The 19742-nt window shown below is 42.5% G+C and overlaps 1 protein-coding gene across 5 annotated transcripts in view; it reads left to right on the top strand.

The window, feature by feature from the left end:
* Window positions 1–19742, top strand: part of LOC135558810 (adhesion G protein-coupled receptor L2-like) — a 119148-nt gene that overhangs the window by 21737 nt on the left and 77669 nt on the right. For all 5 annotated transcript variants that reach the window (XM_064992955.1, XM_064992951.1, XM_064992952.1 and 2 more), the window contains exon 2: window positions 7013–7229. In XM_064992955.1, the coding sequence (XP_064849027.1) occupies window positions 7154–7229 (76 nt within the window). In that variant the 5' untranslated portion in view covers window positions 7013–7153. The remainder of the gene's footprint in view (window positions 1–7012; window positions 7230–19742) is intronic.

Genomic DNA, 19742 nt, shown 5'->3' with positions numbered 1-19742 from the left:
CTGTGCAGCGTTGGGGTGCATAGAGGACAAATAATTATCTGGGGGGGCTTTATTTTATCAGTCAGTTCCTGTAGATCCCAACTAGAACACAACCTAACCTAGTGTTGTCACAATGCCAGAATTTTGACTTCTATACCGTTACCAGGATTAGTATCATGATACTCGATACCAAAATGATACCACTGCATAAAAGAAGGCATATTAAGTCACAAAATGGCAGTTGATCCAGATTGATGTTTTGAGTTCAATATCATTACATTTTTAAATGTTTGATTTTTGAATGTGCCCATTAATTAAGCAATTATAAAATCATGCAATCACTTTGACTTGTCTAGCAATCTAACTACATAACATAATGGTAATCATTTATTTGAATGGTAAATCTCTTGATAAATTGGGTACATCAAGATGTAGCCTATAGGCCTTTTTACAATGCAGGTGAATGCATATTCAGTAGGCATGTAGGTGTGTGTGTGCATGTGTTGAGTTATTGAGATTGTTTTTCATCTGTAGCCCCATGGAATCAGCCAAAAACAATCTGTTTTCCTTCCATTTGGGACCGATTCTGCGTTTGGTTAATGATGTTTGTCCCCCATGAGACACCGTAGACGCGGAAGCCTATTTCACTTCCTCAAAATCCCCAGAATTAATCTAAGATAACTCAAGAAATCTGTAGTTAATTTTGATGTTTTGGCCGAGTATGTTTTAGTTGCACAATTTTATATCTAACTAAGGTTTTTGGTGCAGTATTTCTCAAGTAAAAAAATGTGCCACATGTTTTCTTATTTAAACAGTCAGAGCTGCAGGGCAGGCCTGTCTCACTGCTATTGGATAGAGAGCAATCACCGTAGCTCTTCACCCCATGTTCGTGGGCAAATGGACATCATTTAATCAAAACCTAACCCAAATTTTCCATGGTGTGACCCACGGGTGTTCCAAACTCTGCTTTAGAAAAAAATGACTTTAAGACCCAAATGATCCTATTTACAATTTGTAGTATAACATTTTGACATTAGAATAACTGTTTCGGACTCATACCGATGCCCCATAGGCCGTTTTCAAAGGGATTTGTTGCTTTTTGAAGTCAGTCCCTCTTTAAGACTCAGCAGAATACCACTGCTGGCTTGCATCTGAAGCTAAGCAGGTTTGGTCCTAATCAGTCCCTGGATGAGACTAGATGCCAGTAGGAGGCACTCTTTCCTCTGTTCTAAAAACAAAAATATCCCAATGCCCCAGGGCAGCGATTGGGGACATTGCCCTGTGTAGAGTGCCGTCTTTCGGATGGAATGTTAAACGGGTGTCCTGACTCTGGTTACTAAAGACCCCATGGCACTAGGGCCTCCTGATTGGGGCAGCGGTCTAGGGAACTGCATCGCAGTGCTAGAGACGTCACCACAGAACCCGGGTTTGATCCCGGGCTGTATCACAACCGGCAGTGATCAAGAGGCCCATAGGGCGGAGCACAATTGGCCCGGTATTGTCTGGGTTAGGGGAGCGTTTGGCCAGGGGGTGGGCTTTACTTGGCTCATCACGCTCTAGCGACTCCTTGTGACAGGCCGGGCGCCTGCAGGCTGACCTCGGTCGTCAGGTGAACAGTGTTTCCTCTGACACATCACTTAAGCAGCACGGTTTGCCGAGTCATGTTTCGCCACCCGAGCCCGCTGGGGAGTTACAGCGACCAGACAAGATCAAAATTGTGGAGAAAAGGGGGGCAGGGGTGTTAACTCTGGTGTCCTGGCTATATTCCCAATCTGGCCCTCATACCATCATGGCCATGTAATCATCCCCAGCTTCCAATTGGCTCATTCATCCCCCTCCGCTCCCCTGTAACTATTCCCTAGGTCGTTGATGTAAATGAGAATGTGTTCTCAGCCAACTTACCTGGTAAAATAAGTGTAAAACAAAAAGAAGAAAAAAAGACCCATGACTTCACTCACAGTCAGTTCAAGGTTCAACCAAAGATGATCTTGACTGGGAGAGATGTGAGGCGGGGGAGACTAAGTGAATTAATATCATTTTTGGTGACAATCAGCTTTGAAATGGTTTGCATATTATCATACAAAAAAGTACTGGGTAGTGAATTGTTAACTTCAGCTGTAAACTAGCAAGCGAAGTTAGCCTACAAAGCTGGAATATTCCGGTGTCTTCTAGCAATGTAAAGTGTTCTAGCCTATAATGAACATTATTTTGCAAACTGTAATGAACCGTTTCAACATTTCTACATGCCGTGCTGCATTAGTCAAGTGTGTAAATTTCTGTGCATTATAAGTGGTGATGTAGCCCAGACTCCCAGTGAGACTTGATCCTCTCTCAATCAATAGACGACGTGAGACACATTTGAAGTACCGAAAGTAACAACAATTCTAGTTCCACACCATTTGTCATGTTCTCGTTTATAAAAAAGTAGCGACGTTTCAGGTATACCTGCAACACTACCCAACCCAAAGCACCTCCTCTCCCACCATCTTCACTTTGTTATTTCTTTCTTGAGTGTAGGCTGTTGTTGTGGGGTGGACAGTTCCCCAAATTAGTTAGTCAGAGAGGGCTAAAGGACTGAAGCATTGTGCCTGTGAGGTCCAGCCTGGAACACAGACAGAACACACATGCCCACATCTTTATTTCAACTGAAAGCTTCAAGCTTACACCAGTCCAGAACTACTTACGTGCTCTAGTTGTGTCCCAGTCTCACTTGATATGTATATATGCACTCTTTATTTCTCTCCCCTTCCCTGGCACTAACAATTGAAACTAAATTAACATTCCTGCGGCTTTATTTTGTCCTTCTCTAAGCCTGTTGAGAGTACTGGGGGGCGAAACCAGCAGGTCAAGCCATACTCACAAGCTGTCAATCATTCACAGTGACCCTCCCGCCCATTTCTTTTTCCTCCCTTCCCATTCTTCTCTCCCTCTCCTCTTGCTCTCTCTCTCTCTCTCTCTCTCATCTATTCAGTTACTACCTTCTTAGAAAACCCTGGACCCCCACTCTCGCTCTCTCTAGATTGTCTCTCTCTCTCCTTGCTCTCTCTCTCTCTCTCCTTGCTCTCTCGCTCTCTCTCTCTCTCTCTCTCTCTCTCTCGGCTACTCTTTTGCTGGTCGCCTCCAGCTTGAGGCAGCCACAAGCTTTGTCAAAGAAGTTTCACATTCATTCAGCCTGCTGCTGCCCCAAACAGCCTCGTATTTCATGCTAGGACATGTGGCCTGTCTCTTTCCATCCATTTATTCTAATTACATTTTAATTGCTTGCCTTCCCCCTTTTGAAATGCTTGCTTGTTTTTTTTTTCTCTCCCTATCATTCCTCTGATAACATGAAACATTTGTTTGCACTGTGGTGTTTTTTTTTCTCGATCCTCCAGACTGATGATACATTTGTCTCCTCGCGCTTCTCGCTGTCTTATGGGTGGGAGAGAAAGAAAAACAGATGTTCTAGATGTTTGCACGTCATGTTTCATCCCCTGTGATGGATTCTGGGTGTCTGGGATGATATACTGTTAATAGAAAGAGCAAATACAGGAAGAGATTCATTCCTGTAGTTCCTTTATGGGGGAACATTGAGCAAAAAGTACAGATGATGAGTTAATAACGTCTAATGATTCTAGAAGATTTCAGGATTACTATTAAAGTCGGTTAAGGTTAATGTAGCTGGTGACAGTAAGTCATAACTGGGTCTGGTATACAAGTGTTACTATAGCTGCTGCCATGGCGATGATGGTATTAGAACGAGATGTGATTATTCCTTCCTGGTCGACTAACAAGTCACCTCAATAATTCCCTTGCTGCTTGGAGGAGCTGTGCTGTAGATCATTTGTCCACATAAACACACCATCTCCCAGGGGTTAACTACGCCTCACTTACCTCTTTAAGTCATTTTCTGCTTGAGGAAGCTACCCGGCACCTACCACAATCTTCCCTTCCTTCCCCGACGTAAAACTATGATACGTCTGTCAGCGCTCGCAAAAAAACGTCTTCATGTTAATCTGCTAATCCTTTTTTTATCTCAAGTCTGACCAAATCCAGTCCAGAAACCAAGCCAAACAAAACGGCTGGTTGGGGAGGGTGGGGGGGGGGGGGGTGAGCTCCTCCGCAAGCTTAAGGGAGAAAGGGAACATGTTACTCAGCGGGGCGACGGTGCGGGTGGGTCTGAGTAGTACTGAGTACTGTGCAGGAGGAGAAAGGGGCCCCGGGGCAGGCTGTGCGGGAGGCAGGGAGGGAACCCCAGGCCCCGCAGGCCCCTCGCCCCCTGGTGTCTAGTTGGGATCAGCGGTTGAGCCAGCCCAGCAGGGCAGAGGGGTTAGTGGGTAGGGGGTATTGGGGAGGGGTGTATCCTCTACCCCATAAACCCCCTGTCTCTCCAGTCTCCACCGGTCAACCACCATGCGTCTTCCATTAAAGCCCCCCTTCCTTAAACCCCCTGCCTCATATTTGTGGATGATGAATGTGTAAAGCGCTAGGGGAGGGCAGCACAGTCACGTGTGGCCTCTGGTTGGAGGGGGGGCTATGGGGGGGAACTGAATGGTAACCATTTTTCTGGTCTCCTGCCTTAAATGCATCTGCAGGGTGACAGGACAAGCCTCACACGTCACTCAGACACCAGAGTACCAGCGATTATTAGCGAGGCTCACGTTGTCTTGGGCCGCTCTGAGAGGGAGTAGCGTTTCCACTGCCGCTCCACTGTGTTATCTGATCTGGTGGCCTACTGCGGCTGGATAAGTCATTTCCGGACAAATAATCACATCTCACTCTCTCTGTCTCTGTCTCTGTGTCTGAAAGCACCACCTATCTTCTAACTGATATATCATCATAGCCTCGCGTGTGTTAGCTTGGCGCCGCACAGTACAACAGTTTGTGGCAGATTTGACCTCGAAGCAAGATGAATTACCCTTGGGTCTGTAGACTATGTGCACTATGTTTAGTTAGCCTGTTAAAAACAGGACTCTCCAGCCACCCATAGACCCATTTTAAAGACTGAATCCATAATGGAGATTTAAATGATGACTCTGTATGGTAATGCATATAGAAGTTCCCACCACACAATGCATTTTTGTGTGTGTGCTGCCATAAATATATCTTAGCAGTGCATTAGTGGAGCCCAGAGTGTGATCGGAACCGAGTGCTGCCCTGCTCAAATTTAGGTTCATTATAAAATCATCAGGGTAGTTGATGAGTGTCTCTGGAGAGGAGAACACAGAAACGCAAATGATCCTCTCGTGGCGTCCTCCACACTTCAAAGTGTAAAATGCTGCGTACTGTGTTCATGATGACATGTCTTCATGGACAAGGTCACATTGTGGAAGTTAAATATAGGTAGTACATCATGAACTAGGTTAAGTCATGTGTACCGGATAGTAGTCTCTTTGGTGTGTTTGTTTTGTTTTTGTGCAGGTCAAGGTGTGTGTATGTGTATTTGCTTGCATGCGGGTGTGTGTGTGTGTGTGTTCTTGTTTGTTAACATGTACACTACCGTTCAAAAGTTTGGGGTCACTTAGAAATGTCCTTGTTTTTTGTGTTTTTTTGTCTATTTAAAATAAAATCAACTTGATCAGAAATACATTGTTAATGTTGTAAATGACTATTGTAGCTGGAAACAGCTGATTTTTAATGGAATATCTACATAGGGGTACAGAGGCCCATTATCAGCAACCATCAACTTGTTCCAATGGCACGTTGTGTTAGCTAATCCAAGTTTATCATTGTAAAAGGCTAATTCAATTACAGGCTCAAATTGGCAGGAAACAAAGAACTTTCTTCTGAAACTATTCAGTCTATTCTTGTTCTGAGAAATGAAGGCTATTCCATGTAATCGAACCCACAAATGCTGGTGCTCCAGATACTCAACTAGTCTAAAGAAGGCCAGTTTAATTTCTTCTTTAATCAGAACAACAGTTTTCAGCTGTGCTAACATAATTGCAAAATGGTTTTCTAATGATCCATGAGCCATTAAAATGATAAACTTGGATTAGCTAACACAACATTCCATTGGAACACAGGAGTGATGGTTGCTGATAATGGGCCTCTGTACGCCTATATAGATATTCTACAAAAACAAATCTGCCGTTTCCAGCTACAGTAGTCATTTACAACATTAACAATGTCTACACTGTATTTCTGATCAATTTTATGTTATTTTAATGGACAAAAAATGTGCTTTTCTGTCAAAAACAAGAACATTTCTAAATGACCACAAACTTTTGAACGGTAGTGTATATGTGACATGACCTCCATCCGGCGTATTTGACTTGTATTCTAACAAGTCTCTCTGGTGTGTGGAGTGCGTCTTCTGGGAGTTGAGCCTAACCTTAGCCGAGGCAGACAAAGCTGGCTGGGCTGTTTGTGGTTCCCTTCAAGATAAGGAAGAAGCAGACAAAAGTACCTCACAAAGAAGCTGTGTCTCTAATGGTGTCCTGTCTGAGTCTGTGTGAGTGCGTTGCCTGAGCAACAGGGTCCTCTCTTGTGGGTAAAAGGCAGTAGAGCTCTGGGGAGGAGATTGAGGGAGGCAGGGAGTGGAGGGATAAACGGGGTGAAGGTAGTCAGTGTAAACACTAATTCGCTACATGGAAAAGATGAGCCTATAGCCCAGGGATGAGTGCTCTGTCATCCTCTCTTCTACCCAAGAGTATTTCCTGTCAGAAGCGAATAATAAACACTAACGGTAGTCTTGATAGACTGAATAGCTCCAGTATTTCGTCAAACCTCTCCATTTGCCTGTCTGCATGGACTGAATATCTCACTATCTGCCTGGTTTGACTGATGAATGTTTGTGGTCATTTTGGCAGATGCATATATCCGAAGTGACTTACTGTTATCACACATTTTCAGTATACATTTGTCTCGCCATGAATATTCACCATTTGTACTGTGTGTTGAATATTTATGGTAATGCATCGCTCAAACCCATCTTGAAAGATGGCAGTAGTGATGGCATAGGCTTTGTGATGATGATGTTGTCTCGATTTGCAGCAGCACCCCCCCCCCCCCCCACTCCTTTTCACCCCAATCTTCCTCTCTGTATTTTCAGATGAGAAGATGACTGGTGAGGCTTCTCCTAAAACCACAGATCGCTGACTACTCCAAGACTCCTCTGCTTTTTCGATTCTATATCCTACACCCACAGTTGTTAACTAGAGGGCATCTGGAGACCTCTCCACACTCAGCAACAATGGCTCCTGCAGCGTGGAGTTGTTTAGTTCTCCATTGTCTACTGCTCACCCTAATTCATTTCCATTGTTCAGAAGGTAAGTCCTTACTTGTGTGTGTGTGTGTGTGTGTGTGTGTGTGTGTGTGTGTGTGTGTGTGTGTGTTCACTGAATGTGATTGTGTTCCATGAAAGTATGTTTGCAGTCTTCTAATGGGAGTGAAGAGTTGTGTTATATGGTGAATTTACTTCCAAGATATTTTACCATTGAAGGTTTACAATAGCACAGGGACTGAGTTGTTGATCTGAGTGCAGTGCACCGAGGCTTTTGTAATTCAGAAAACCCCATTCGTTTTTATATGCAACTTGATAGGATGATTCTGTTCAGTCCTTGCACCTGGAGGCTTCAATCAAAGGAGATGGCGTTTTGCCTAACAGAAGAGTTGTTGGAAAGAACTACTAGTGTTTTTTTGTGTTTGTTTTTCATGCTACCCAAAGGCATCTTGTGATTATTTTTTCTTTTCTTTTCCATGCCTTACTTTAGATTAGTACGTTTGGCTGTCATTACAAATTTGTCAAACTATTCTCTCTGATATGTTCCCATCGGAGGCATTAATATCGGTTGGTTGGTATTTCTGCTTAATGACAATCATTACATGTCTGTTCGGTTTTACTCTCATTGTACTCAAATCACATGCTAGCGTGCCAAACATTGATTACAGCCAAACGTCAAAGCGTATCAACTCCTGAGATTTCTTTTGAATTAAATATCTCTTTGTCATGTTTCACACTTTTCATAGATTTCAATAGTTTATTTTTTTTTTGGTTTTATATATTTAAATCTGACTGTGAAAGATGATTTAACTAAAAAGAGATGGGGAATGGAACAGTCGAAGCAGGCACAAACATTCAGAAGGAGAGACTCACTTTGTAGATGTATATAGCATTTGAATACGATACTAAATAACTCAAATCTTTTTCCCAAGAAAACAAACGACCTCAGAAAAGTTTAAAGAATGGGGCTTCTGATTTGAGCTGCGAGATGGTCTGGGCTGAACGGTCCTGGTGATTTTCTTTTCAGGGCGAGTTCCTGCTTTGGTATGCAGAAAGTCAAGGTTTTGGGTTTCACTGGACGAAGGCGTGGGCTCTCAGGCCTACGAATGCAAATTTGCCCATTTTTATCAAAGAAGGAATGTGTGTGGGTTTTCACATTGAAAACTATGTCGGATCCATCCGTACGACACTCACCTTCACCCTGTGTGTGTGTGTGTGTGCCATTTTTTTGAAGCATAAACCACATTTCCATGGATGTCCGACCTACAAAAGACCCCTTCTTAAAAACGACTTCCTCTTTTCGGTGAGGAGAAGATAGTACTATGACGTGACCATGTACACCCAAAACAAAAGCATTACTTTTTTTTTTTTGGAAAATCTTTAAAGACAGATGTATTTTTTTTTAAATTTTTTAATTTTTGGGGGGGGTTATTGAATGCTTATTCTAGGTTTTTGTAACTAGAGGAATGGAGTCGGCACAAATACTTGTGACTGTCCCCTCATTCCATCGAGTTAATTAACGCTTATGAAAAATGCCATTTGGTGGGTTTTCTTATTAGCATAATAGGGACATCATTGGAAACCATGCTTCAGTGCATGTGGTTTTTATATTCAAATATAGCTCTCTGATTCTCTCTCTATTTCTGCTTTGTAAAAAGTTCTAGTAATGACTTCCGTTCTATGTTTGCACTCGTGTCTTTTTATTGCTGCCTTTTCAAATCATTGTCTAACTTATATATTGACTAAGTATATCATTCCTGGAGCAGCAAACTGGGTCAGGGATGGTATCATGTTACTCAAGGGTGGTTTTAGACCGCCCAGCCTGTAGATATGAAGATAGAAGGTGACAACCAGATTCAGACCTAGCCAAGCAGCCAACCCTGCAAAGGTAGGGCCGAGTTCCTCTCACAATGGCAGTTATTATGGATTCCAAAGAAAAGATTTTCTTTTTTTGGGGGGGGGGGGGTGATTATGGTCTGCGGTTTATTTTGTGTAGATATTGTGTAGCCGTCGTTCTGTTGTTAATACCAGGAGTGGAATAGGACCCTCAACCGAAACATCCAAACGTGTATGAAACAGAGCGAGGAAGATAAAAGTTGTTTCTCTTCTTTGTCTGTGTCATCTCTTTGTGTAGATGGAGATTAAGTAGAATTCAGGAAACACTGTTTGTTTTGTTCCCAACAAGTGTTTGGCGATATTCCGTTTCTACACCAGGTTCTGTCTATTTGACAAGCATATTAAACTGAGGTGTCAATGTTTTGTCTATTCAAATACCAGCCTTTGTGAAAAGTGCCGAAGGGCTAAAGCAGACAGTGGTGTAATTATTTTTGACCTAGTTTATTCACATGACCCTTGTACATATTGAGAATTAGACTAACTTTTTCAGTCTGTGAAAATTGCCAAAATGCAGGCACCCTCATTCACTCCTAGTAGACATGGAGGGCTTCCAATTTTACTTAAACTATTTGCACAACATTTTAAATTTCACATGCATTGGACTGCATTGCTTTCATTAGCAGATCTTGCCTAACAGTTATTATATTGTTCTATCAACTCCCATACTTGAGTGATTTTATTCTATCAAGATGGTTATAAGGGTCAACTATAGGTCCCAACTCATCAAAAATGATTGGACTCGAGCCATAAGAAAGCCATGGCTGTGTATTGATGGAATGGCCTCCCATGTGCCACACTGGTATTTCCAGTTGTCAGAGTGGAATGAATGGAAAGAAAGCAGCGAGCCTCGATTCTCCACACTGGCGTCCAGCCATTAACGGCCAGTCTGTCATCTGACTGATATGCTTGGTTTGGTGTTTTTATAATTCATATCTGAACGGTGCGGGTCTATGGCAGGGCTATCATGAATTATCAGTCGAGCCCTGGGAGATTCACAGATGACTGGCGAGACTGCGTGCTGTGAACATGCACACAGAACGCCCTCTGATTTATCCCTTTCCCACGGCACGTTCTGGCCCAAATGGAAGTCTTCCGTGAAACAAGACAGGTTTTATCGCTTGGACTTTCATCTAGCCGTGACCGCATGGGGGGGGGGGGGGGTGTCGCTGAGAGATGGATCTTAACCGTCACATTCACATTCTCAAAATGTTTACTATACCGCAGTCATCATTATAATTCAGTCAATATTGGCTACAGCATATGTAGCGATGCTTTCCCCACACAATCCTTTCCCTCACAATGCTTTCTCACCATGTCCATCTTTAAGATGAAATGTGTCTTTTTGAATGTAACCTTGCAGAATTTCCCATGAATAGGAGAAGCCGGGTAAACCTAGATACGATTTGTCCAGAAAGAAATGTAATTATTATGGGGAAAAGCTGTATTGAACAGCACAGGATTCAACATTTCATTCTGCGAAAACAAAACACAATATCACCCTTGATGGGGTCATTTAGATTAGCAGTGATTTCCTAAGTGGGTCTCGGGAAACCAAGAGCAGCAACAAGAATGTTCCGGTCTGTCCGTACGCGCAGCTATGATTTAAGTGTGCAGGCCTTTGGGAGAGGAGAGGCCTAGCTTGCTTTTATTGTGTATTTAGATGGGATTGTAAAACTCCCTGTTATATGGCCCTATGATGAACAGTCACTCAATCTATTAGGTTGGAAGTTAAGCCACCTGACAGGCCGATTTCATTTGCTTAGCATGCCCCTAAATCTTGTTTGCTGGCAGTGACACAACCCAGCTCAATTCACACCCCTCCAACGTCTCAAGTGGATATAAACACACGGGACCAGACCCCAGCCTCACTTTTTTTCCCCCCACTCAAATGTGAGATCTACAGTTAAAGTAAATGGAAGTTCCTCAGACTCAAACAACCCAACTCGAATAATGGTGGTGGCAAAGTAATATTGTTCCCTGTGGTGTACACAATAGAGAGGAGTTTCAGTTTAATTGAACAGCCCCTGCTTGAATGTAAATTCTTGGAGTTGGTTTTCACAAGTCACTTCCTTCCCAGGGCTCACAAATGTCATGACAAAGTCATGCATTTAATCAAACGTTCACGTCTGCGAAAACACGTAGGCTGTCTTTAAACAAAAATATTCGGCATTAATCATGTATGGGACTTTAGAAAAAGGAAGATGATTGAAGTTAATAGCAATATGTCCCATTTTATTACAGTATAATTTCCAGTTCAAATTGTAATATTTACATAGAGATGAATTGAAGCCAAGAGTATGTCACATTGAATCAACAATATACACAACATATAGAAAATACTAGACAACAAATAAGAACAAAGAAGATTTATTACAGGTGAGACCAAAGACAACAATAGCGATGATCAGTGTAAACAATGCAATCTGTCGTATTGTGGCATTGACTATTTCTACCTGCACTATTGAATACTTTAACTTGGCATTGTCAGCAATGTTCTCCTTCCTCATGACATAGATTTTAATGTGTCCAGGACATCATGTTTTTTAAAGACAATTCTCTTAAGGCGCTTGTTTGATGGGGGTGGCGCTGGAGGGGAAGCAGCCGTCTTATCGGCTCTTAACTAACCATGCTATTTTGTTAGTTTTTTTTTGCGTTGTTCGCGATTTAAGCAGTGACTTGGTCTATAAAAAAGTTTTCACACGAAGCAGATGCTAAACTACAGGACTGTTTTTCTAGCACAGACTGGAATATGTACCGGGATTCTTCAATAAGTGTTTCAAGGGCGTCGTCCCCTCAGTGACTGTATGTACATACCCCAACCAGAAGCCATGGATTACAGGCAACATTCACACTGAGCTAAAGGGAAGAGCTACCGCGTTCAAGGAGTGGGACTCTAACCCAGAAGCTTATAAGAAATCCCGCTATGCCCTCCGACGAACCAAAGCATCAGTACAGGACTAAGGTCGAATCGCACTACACCGGCTCCGACACTCGTCGGATGTGGCAGGGCCTGCAAACTATTACAGACACAATCCTACCAGACGAGCTATATAACTTCTATGCTCGCTTCAAGGCAAGTAACACTGAAACATGCATGAGAGCATCAGCTTGTTCTGGACGACTGTGTGATCAAGCTTTCCGCTGCCGATGTAAAACCTTTAAACAGGTCAACATTCACAAGACCGCAGGGCCAGACGGATTACCAGGATGTGTACTCCGAGCATGCATTGACCAACTGGCAAGTGTCTTCACTGACATTTTCAACCTACCCTGTCTGATTCTGTATTACCAACATGTTTCAAGCAGACGACCATAGTCCTTGTGCCCAAGAACACTAAGGTAACTTGCCTAAATGACTACCGACCCATAGCACTCACGTCTGCAGTCATGAAATGCTTTAAATGGCTGGTCATGGTTCGCATAAACACCATCTTCCCAGAAACCCTAGACCCACTCCAATTTGCATACTGCACCAACAGATCCACAGATGATGCAATCTCTACTGCACTCCACACTGCCCTTTCACACCTGGACAAAAGGAACACCTATGCGAGAATGCTATTCATTGACTACAGCTCAGCGTTCAACACCATAGTGCCCTCAAAGCTCATCACTAAGCTCAGGACCCTGGGACTAAACACCTCCCTCTGTAACTGGATCCTGGACTTCCTGACAGGCCGCTCCAGGTGGTAAGGGTAGGTAACAACACATCCACCATGCTGATCCTCAACATGGGTCCCCTCAGGCGTGCGTGCTCAGTCCCCTCCTGTACTCCCTGTTCATTCATGACTGCACGACCAGGCACAACTCCAACACCATCATTACGTTTGCTGATGACACAGCAGTGGTAGGCCTGATCACCGACAACGATGAGACCGCCTATAGGGAGGAGGTCAGAGACCTGACCATGTGATGCAAGGACAACAACCCCCCCCTCAACGTGATCAAGACAAAAGAGATGATTGTGGACAACAGGAAAAGGAGGACAGTGCACGCCCCCATTCTCATCGACGGGGCTGCAGTGGAGCAGGTTGAGAGCTTCAAGTTGCTGATCTATGCATAGTCACTTTAATAAGTCTACCTACATGTACATATTACGTCAATTACCCCCTGTATATAGCCCCGCTATTGTTATTTCCTCTTCAAAGGGGGTGACGCTCTAGACACAAACAGTTATAGACCTATATCCATCCTGCCCTGCCTTTCTAAAGTCTTCGAAATCCAAGTTAATAAACATATCACTGACCATTTTGAATCCCACCGTACCTTCTCCGCTGTGCAAGTTTCCAAGCTGGTCACGGGTGCACCTTGGCCATGCTCAAGGTACTAAACGATATCAATCGATAAAAGACAGTACTGTGCAGCCTTCTTCATCGACCTGGCCAAGGCTCCCGACTGTCAATCACATCATTCTTATAGGCAGACTCAACAGCCTTGCTTTCTCAAATGACTGCCTTACCTGGTTCACCAACTGCTTCTCAGATAGAGTTCAGTGTGTCAAATCGGAGGGCCCATTGTCTGTACCTCTGGCGGTCTCTTTGGGGGTACCACAGGGTTCAATTCTCGGGCCGACTCTTTTCTCTGTATATATCAATGATGTTGCTCTTGCTGCGGGTGATTCCCTGATCCACCTCTACGCAGACGACACCATTCTGTATACATCTGGCCCTTCCTTGGACACTGTGTTAACTAACCTCCAAACGAGCTTCAATGCCATACAATACTCCTACCGTGGCCTCCAACTGCTCTTAAACGCTAGTAAAATAAATGCATGCTTTTCAACCGTTCGCTGCCCGCACCCGCCCGCCCGACTAGCATCACTGCTCTGGATGGTTCTAACTTAGAATATGTGGACAACTACAAATACCTAGGTGTCTGACTTGACTGTAAACTCTCCTTCCAGACTCATATTAAACATCTCCAATCCAAAACTAAATCTAGAATTGGCTTCCTATTTCGCAACAAAGCCTCCTTCACTCACGCCGCCAAACACACCCTCGTAAAACTGACTATCCTACCGATCCTCGACTTCGGCGATGTCATTTACAAAATAGCTTCCAACACTCTACTCAGCAAACTGGATGCAGTTTATCACAGTGCTCTCCATTTTGTTACCAAAGCGCCCTATACCACCCACCACTGCGACCTGTATGCTCTAGTCGGCTGACCATTGCTAGATTTTCGTTGCCAGACCCACTGGCTCCAGGTCATCGATAAGTCAATGCTAGGTAAAGCTCTGCCTTGTCTGCTAGGTAAAGCTATCTCATCATCAGCTCACTGGTCACGATAACAACACCCACTTAGCACGTGCAATAGCAGGTATCTCTCACGGGTCATCCCCAAAGTCAACACGTCCTTTGGCCACCTTTCCTTACAGTTCTCTGCTGCCAATGACTGTAACGAATTGCAAAAATCGCTGAAGCTGGAGACTTATATTTCCCCTACTAACTTTAAACATCAGCTATCTGAGCAGCTAACTGATCGCTGCAGCTGTACATAGCCCATCTGTAAATAGCCCACCCAATCTACCTACCTCATAAATAGCCCACCTCAATCTACCTACCTCGATATTGTTTTTATTTACTTTTCGGCTCTTTTGCACACCAGTGTTTCTACTTGCACATCATCTGCTCATCTATCACTCCAATGTTAATTTGCTAAATTGTAATTACATGGCTACTATGGCCTATTTATTGCCTTACCTCCTCACACCATTTGCACACACTGTATACAGACTTTCATTTTTTCCTATTGTGTTATTGACTGTACGCTTGTTTATTCCATGTGTAACTCTGTGTTGTTGTTTGTGTCGCACTGCTTTGCTTTATCTTGGCCAGGTTGCAGTTGTAAATGAGAACTTGTTCTCAACTAGTTTACCTGGTTAAATAAAGGTGAAATAAAATACAAATAAAAAATGGACTGCTGCTCTTTAAACATTTGTTTTTCATATCTCTTACTTTTGAAAGGTATTTTCTTAAGTCTGCATTGTTGGTTAAGGGCTTGTAAGTAAGCATTTCACTGTAAGGTTGTATTCAGCACATGTGACAAATAAAATTTGATTTTATAGGGTGAAAGGGGATCTTGGCTCTATCAAAGGGAAAGTAGTCTGTCATATATTGCATCCGTAGTGTCTGAAGAAAATGATTGCAATTTAGAGAAGAATTTGTTGCTGACGTTGACTTTACACTGCAGTCGATTTTGTAGGAGTTTATAATAAAAAAAAATTGGCAGCATTGAATATGATATAGACCCCAGATGTTAATTATCAAAAAAAATGATATAAAAATAAAAAGGAGTGAAGCAATTCAAAAATGAATTACGATAGTGTGTGTGTGCGCGCGTGTTTGCTTGCATATTTCTGTCAGTGGTGTATTTGTGTGATAGGTTAGTCTACATACTGATTACTATTCTGTGTGTGTGTGTGTGTATTTGTGTCTCATTGGGCTTGGTTTATTTCCACTATGTTTTATTAGCAGCAGCACTCTTGTGTGTGTACCTCTGTCTGCTAGGTCTGTATACTCTAGACGGTGAACGAACACCACTCTGTACCATGTAATAGTAAATCCCCCAAGGCTAGGGAGGCTGTGCCATGGAGCATGACCACCTTTTCTGTCCAGGAATTAAATGTCACCTCGGGGTGGGTCACCTGCAAACAAAAGGGCTGCTGGGCAATTTGCAGGTATAAACAGCCCAAGATAAGGAACCCTTCTACTGCTGTGCAGGAAATTGAATAAGTGTGGTTAGAGAGGGAATAAAGTCCCCCGAAACAGGGGTCTGAGAAACAGAGAGACTGAGAGAGAGAGGCACAAAGAGCGTTTTTGTTTGCCTGGTACGTTATCAGCTTATTCCTCCGTTGAGTGCACATGGCTGCCAGCCCGCAATGGCTCCTCATCGAAGTGAAGAAGGGGGGCAGGGAACCAGGAAGCTGTCTGTCATCAAGGTCTCCCCATCTGGCCAATCTCTTATCAGTGGCCAGGCTGCTTGTTGCTCGTATTGACCGGTGGAGGAGTGGAGGGGGCAAGGTCATCATAGTCATCACACTCTAGTCAATCAGTGGTCAGTCAGACAGTGTTCCAGAGATTGTCCGCCTGTTGGGTTGGGCTACTGCATTGGAATGTGTCTGGATTCTGTTTGTCTCTCACTTCATTGACCAAGCTCTAAAAGGGTCACCTACAACGACCGTATATGGGATGTCGGAATGTGATTTCTATAAAATGATTATACAACGGGTGGGTCTAATCCAGAATTCTGATTGGTTAAAAGTGCATTCCAGCCGGTGTCTATTGCACAAGTTACCACTGGCTAAATCTATGACGTTAAAATACCTATTTACTCTGTTCCATCTGACTGTGCATCTCATCAGCCCAGGCAGGGATGTTATCCTCAACAGGATTGATGGGTCCCCCTCGGGACGGTTGAGCTAATGTAAGCTAATGCGATTAGCATGAGGTTGTAAGTAGCAAGAACGTTTCCCAGGACATAGACATATCTGATATTGGCAGAAGCTTAAATTCTTGTTCATCTATCTACACTGTACAATTTACAGTAGCTAATACAGTGAAATAATACCATGCTATTGTTTGAAGAAAGTGCACAGTTATGAACTTGAAAAGTTATTAATAATCCAATTAGGCACATTTGGGCAGTCTTGATACAGCATTTTGAACATAAATGCAATGGTTCATGGATCAGTCTAAAACTTAGCACATACACTGCTAAATTGCACCTGGGCTGGAATAATACATTAGGGTCTTTCTCTTGCATTTCAAAGATGATAGTACAATTATTTTTTAACAGTTTTTTTCTTTTTATTATATCTTTTACCAGATCTAATGTGTTATATTCTCCTACATTAATTTCACATTTCTACAAACTTCAAAGTGTTTCCTTTCAAATAATATCAATAATACGCATATCCTTGCATCAGGTCTTGAGCTACAGGCAGTTAGATTTGGGTATGTAATTTTAGGTGAAACTTGGAAAAAAAGTGGAGGATCCTTAAGAGGTTTTGAAAATTTGATCTCCACTATAAAAAGCATCTAGACATTATCTCACATGTCTTTTAGACAAACATTTCGTTTTCAACAATGGAGAATTGTATAAACCTTGCTGTCTGTCTCTCAGACATTTGCAACAATGTCTCAATATTCAAATTCGATCTCCAACTATCCCATAGTAATGAAAGTGTGGGGTTCGGGAGGCAAGAGAGAGAGAGGCAGGCAGAGTTTCTCAGCCAATCGAAATCATGAATCAGTTGACATCATTTTATGGATATATACAAAGAAATGTAAATTGAAAAAAAGGTAAAACGAAGCGAAGTGCAGCTAGTTTGTAGTTTTTCCAGCTTCAATTTGAATTTATTGTGTTAGCTGTGTTGTTGCCTAGCTCCTCTGAACAACAGTGTCCTAACGAGAGTGCAAATTTTCTATGCCAGGCTAAATAGCGCCTCATTAGCACCTTGTTATGGATGTATCCAAATATGTCACTAGAAAACAGCTTAAACAAATACAGCTACTGTTGTTATTCTGGCTGCACTGTTTGATACAACTGTAAGTTAGCCGTAGTTGGCTTGCTAGCATGCAAGGGATAAGAACATTGCCAGCCAGTATGGCAATGGAACAAAAAGAATGAACGACTGGGTCTTGTCTCTGGCAACCAAACCAATTTAACGAACAACAAGCCGGCTTGGGTAGCAACCCTAGATTTGTTTCGGGACTGTATCTTGTAGAAGGATGAAATGGTATAAATAAATTCATCAAAATAACGTTTTTAATGAAAATATGTACAGTTGAAGTCGGAAGTTTACATACACCTTAGCCAAATACATTTAAACTCAGTTTTTCACAATTCCTGACACTTATTCCAAGTAAATATTCCCTGTGTTAGGTCAGTTAGGATCACAACTTTATTTTAAGAATGTGAATGTGAAATGTCAGAATAATAGTTGAGAGAATTATTTATTTTTATTTCTTTCATCACATTCCCAGTGGGTCAGAAGTTTACATACAATCAGTTAGTATTTGGTAGCATTGCCTTTCAATTGTTTCACTTGGGTCAAACTTTTTGGGTAGCCTTCCACAAGCTTCCCACAATATGTTGTGTGAATTTTGGCCCATTCCTCCTGACAGCTGGTGTGACTTAATCAGGTTTGTAGGCCTCCTTGCTCGCACACGCTTTTTCAATTCTGCCCATCCTTTCTATAGGATCAAGATCAGGGCTTTGTGATGGCCACTCCAATATGTTTACTTTGTTGTCCTTAAGCCATTTTGCCACAAATTTGGAAGTATGCTTGGGGTCATTGTCCATTTGGAAAACCCATTTGCGACCAAGCTTTAACACATATCCACATAATTTTCCGTCTTCATGATGCCATCTATTTTGTGAAGTGCACTAGTCCCTCCTGCAGCAAAGCACCCCCACAACATGATGCTGCCACCCCCATGCTTCACAGCAAGCCTCCCTCTTTTTCCTCCAAACATAACAATGGTAATTATGGTCAAACAGTTCTATTTTTGTTTCATCAGACCAGAGGACACTTCTCCAAAAAGTATGATCTTTGTCCCCATGTGTAAACCATAGTCTGTTTTTTTATGGCGGTTTTGGAGCAGTGACTTCTTCCTTGCTGAGCGGCTTTTCAGGTAAAGTCGATATTGGACTTGTTTTACTGTGGATATAGATACTTTTGAATCTGTTTCCTCCAGCATCTTCACAAGGTCCTTTGCTGTTTTTCTGGGATTGATTTGCACTTTTCGCACCAAAGTGCATCCATCTCTAGGAGACAGAACACGTCTCCTTCCTGAGTGGTATGACCGCTGCGTGGTCCCATGGTGTTTATACTTGCATACTATTGTTTGTACAGATGAACGTTTTACCTTCAGGCGTTTGGAAATTGCTCCCAAGGATAAACCAGACTTGTGGACGTCTACAATTTATTTTCTGAGATCTTGGCTGATTTATTTTGATTTTCCCATGATGTCAAGCAAAGAGGCACTGAGTTTGAAGGTAGCCCTTGAAATACATCCACATGTACACCTCCAATTGACTCAAATGATGTCAATCAGAAGCTTCTAAAGCCATGACATCATTTTCTGGAATTTTCCAGGCTGTTTAAAGGCACAGTCAACTTTGTGTATGTAAACTTCTGACCCACTGGAATTATGATGCAGTGAATTATATGTGAAATAATCTGTCTGTAAACAATTGCTGGACAAATTACTTGTGTCATGCACAAAGTAGATGTCCTAACCAACTTGCCAAAACTATAGTTTGTTTAACAAGACATTTGTGGAGTGGTTGAAAAACAAGTTTTAATGACTCCAACCTCAGTGTATGTAAACTTCTGACTTCAACTGTAAATCATTATTTGAATATGTTGGTAAACCCTTGTATAGAAGTGATAATGCCCTCGAAGCTGGTGTTTGGAGGATATGCCTAACAACACCTGTGCCAATATATCCTCCAAACACCAGCTTCGAGGGCATTATCACTTAACTGTACTCTGTCAGGAGGTGATTGTAACATGATTGTATTGTATGTCAGGACTCGAATTGGACCTTCCCTGTTATAATATTCTAACACATGATTTGTTATCATTAATATATAGTGTACGGCTTTCACGGCTGTGTTTTTATATGTATGTGCATGTGGCGCATTTGTGTGAGCG

The sequence above is a fragment of the Oncorhynchus masou genome, chromosome 17 (assembly GCF_036934945.1).
Source record: "Oncorhynchus masou masou isolate Uvic2021 chromosome 17, UVic_Omas_1.1, whole genome shotgun sequence".
Taxonomy (NCBI): domain Eukaryota; kingdom Metazoa; phylum Chordata; class Actinopteri; order Salmoniformes; family Salmonidae; genus Oncorhynchus; species Oncorhynchus masou.
Note: the sequence above shows the minus strand (reverse complement) of the source record. Positions and strands in the feature narration are given on the sequence as shown.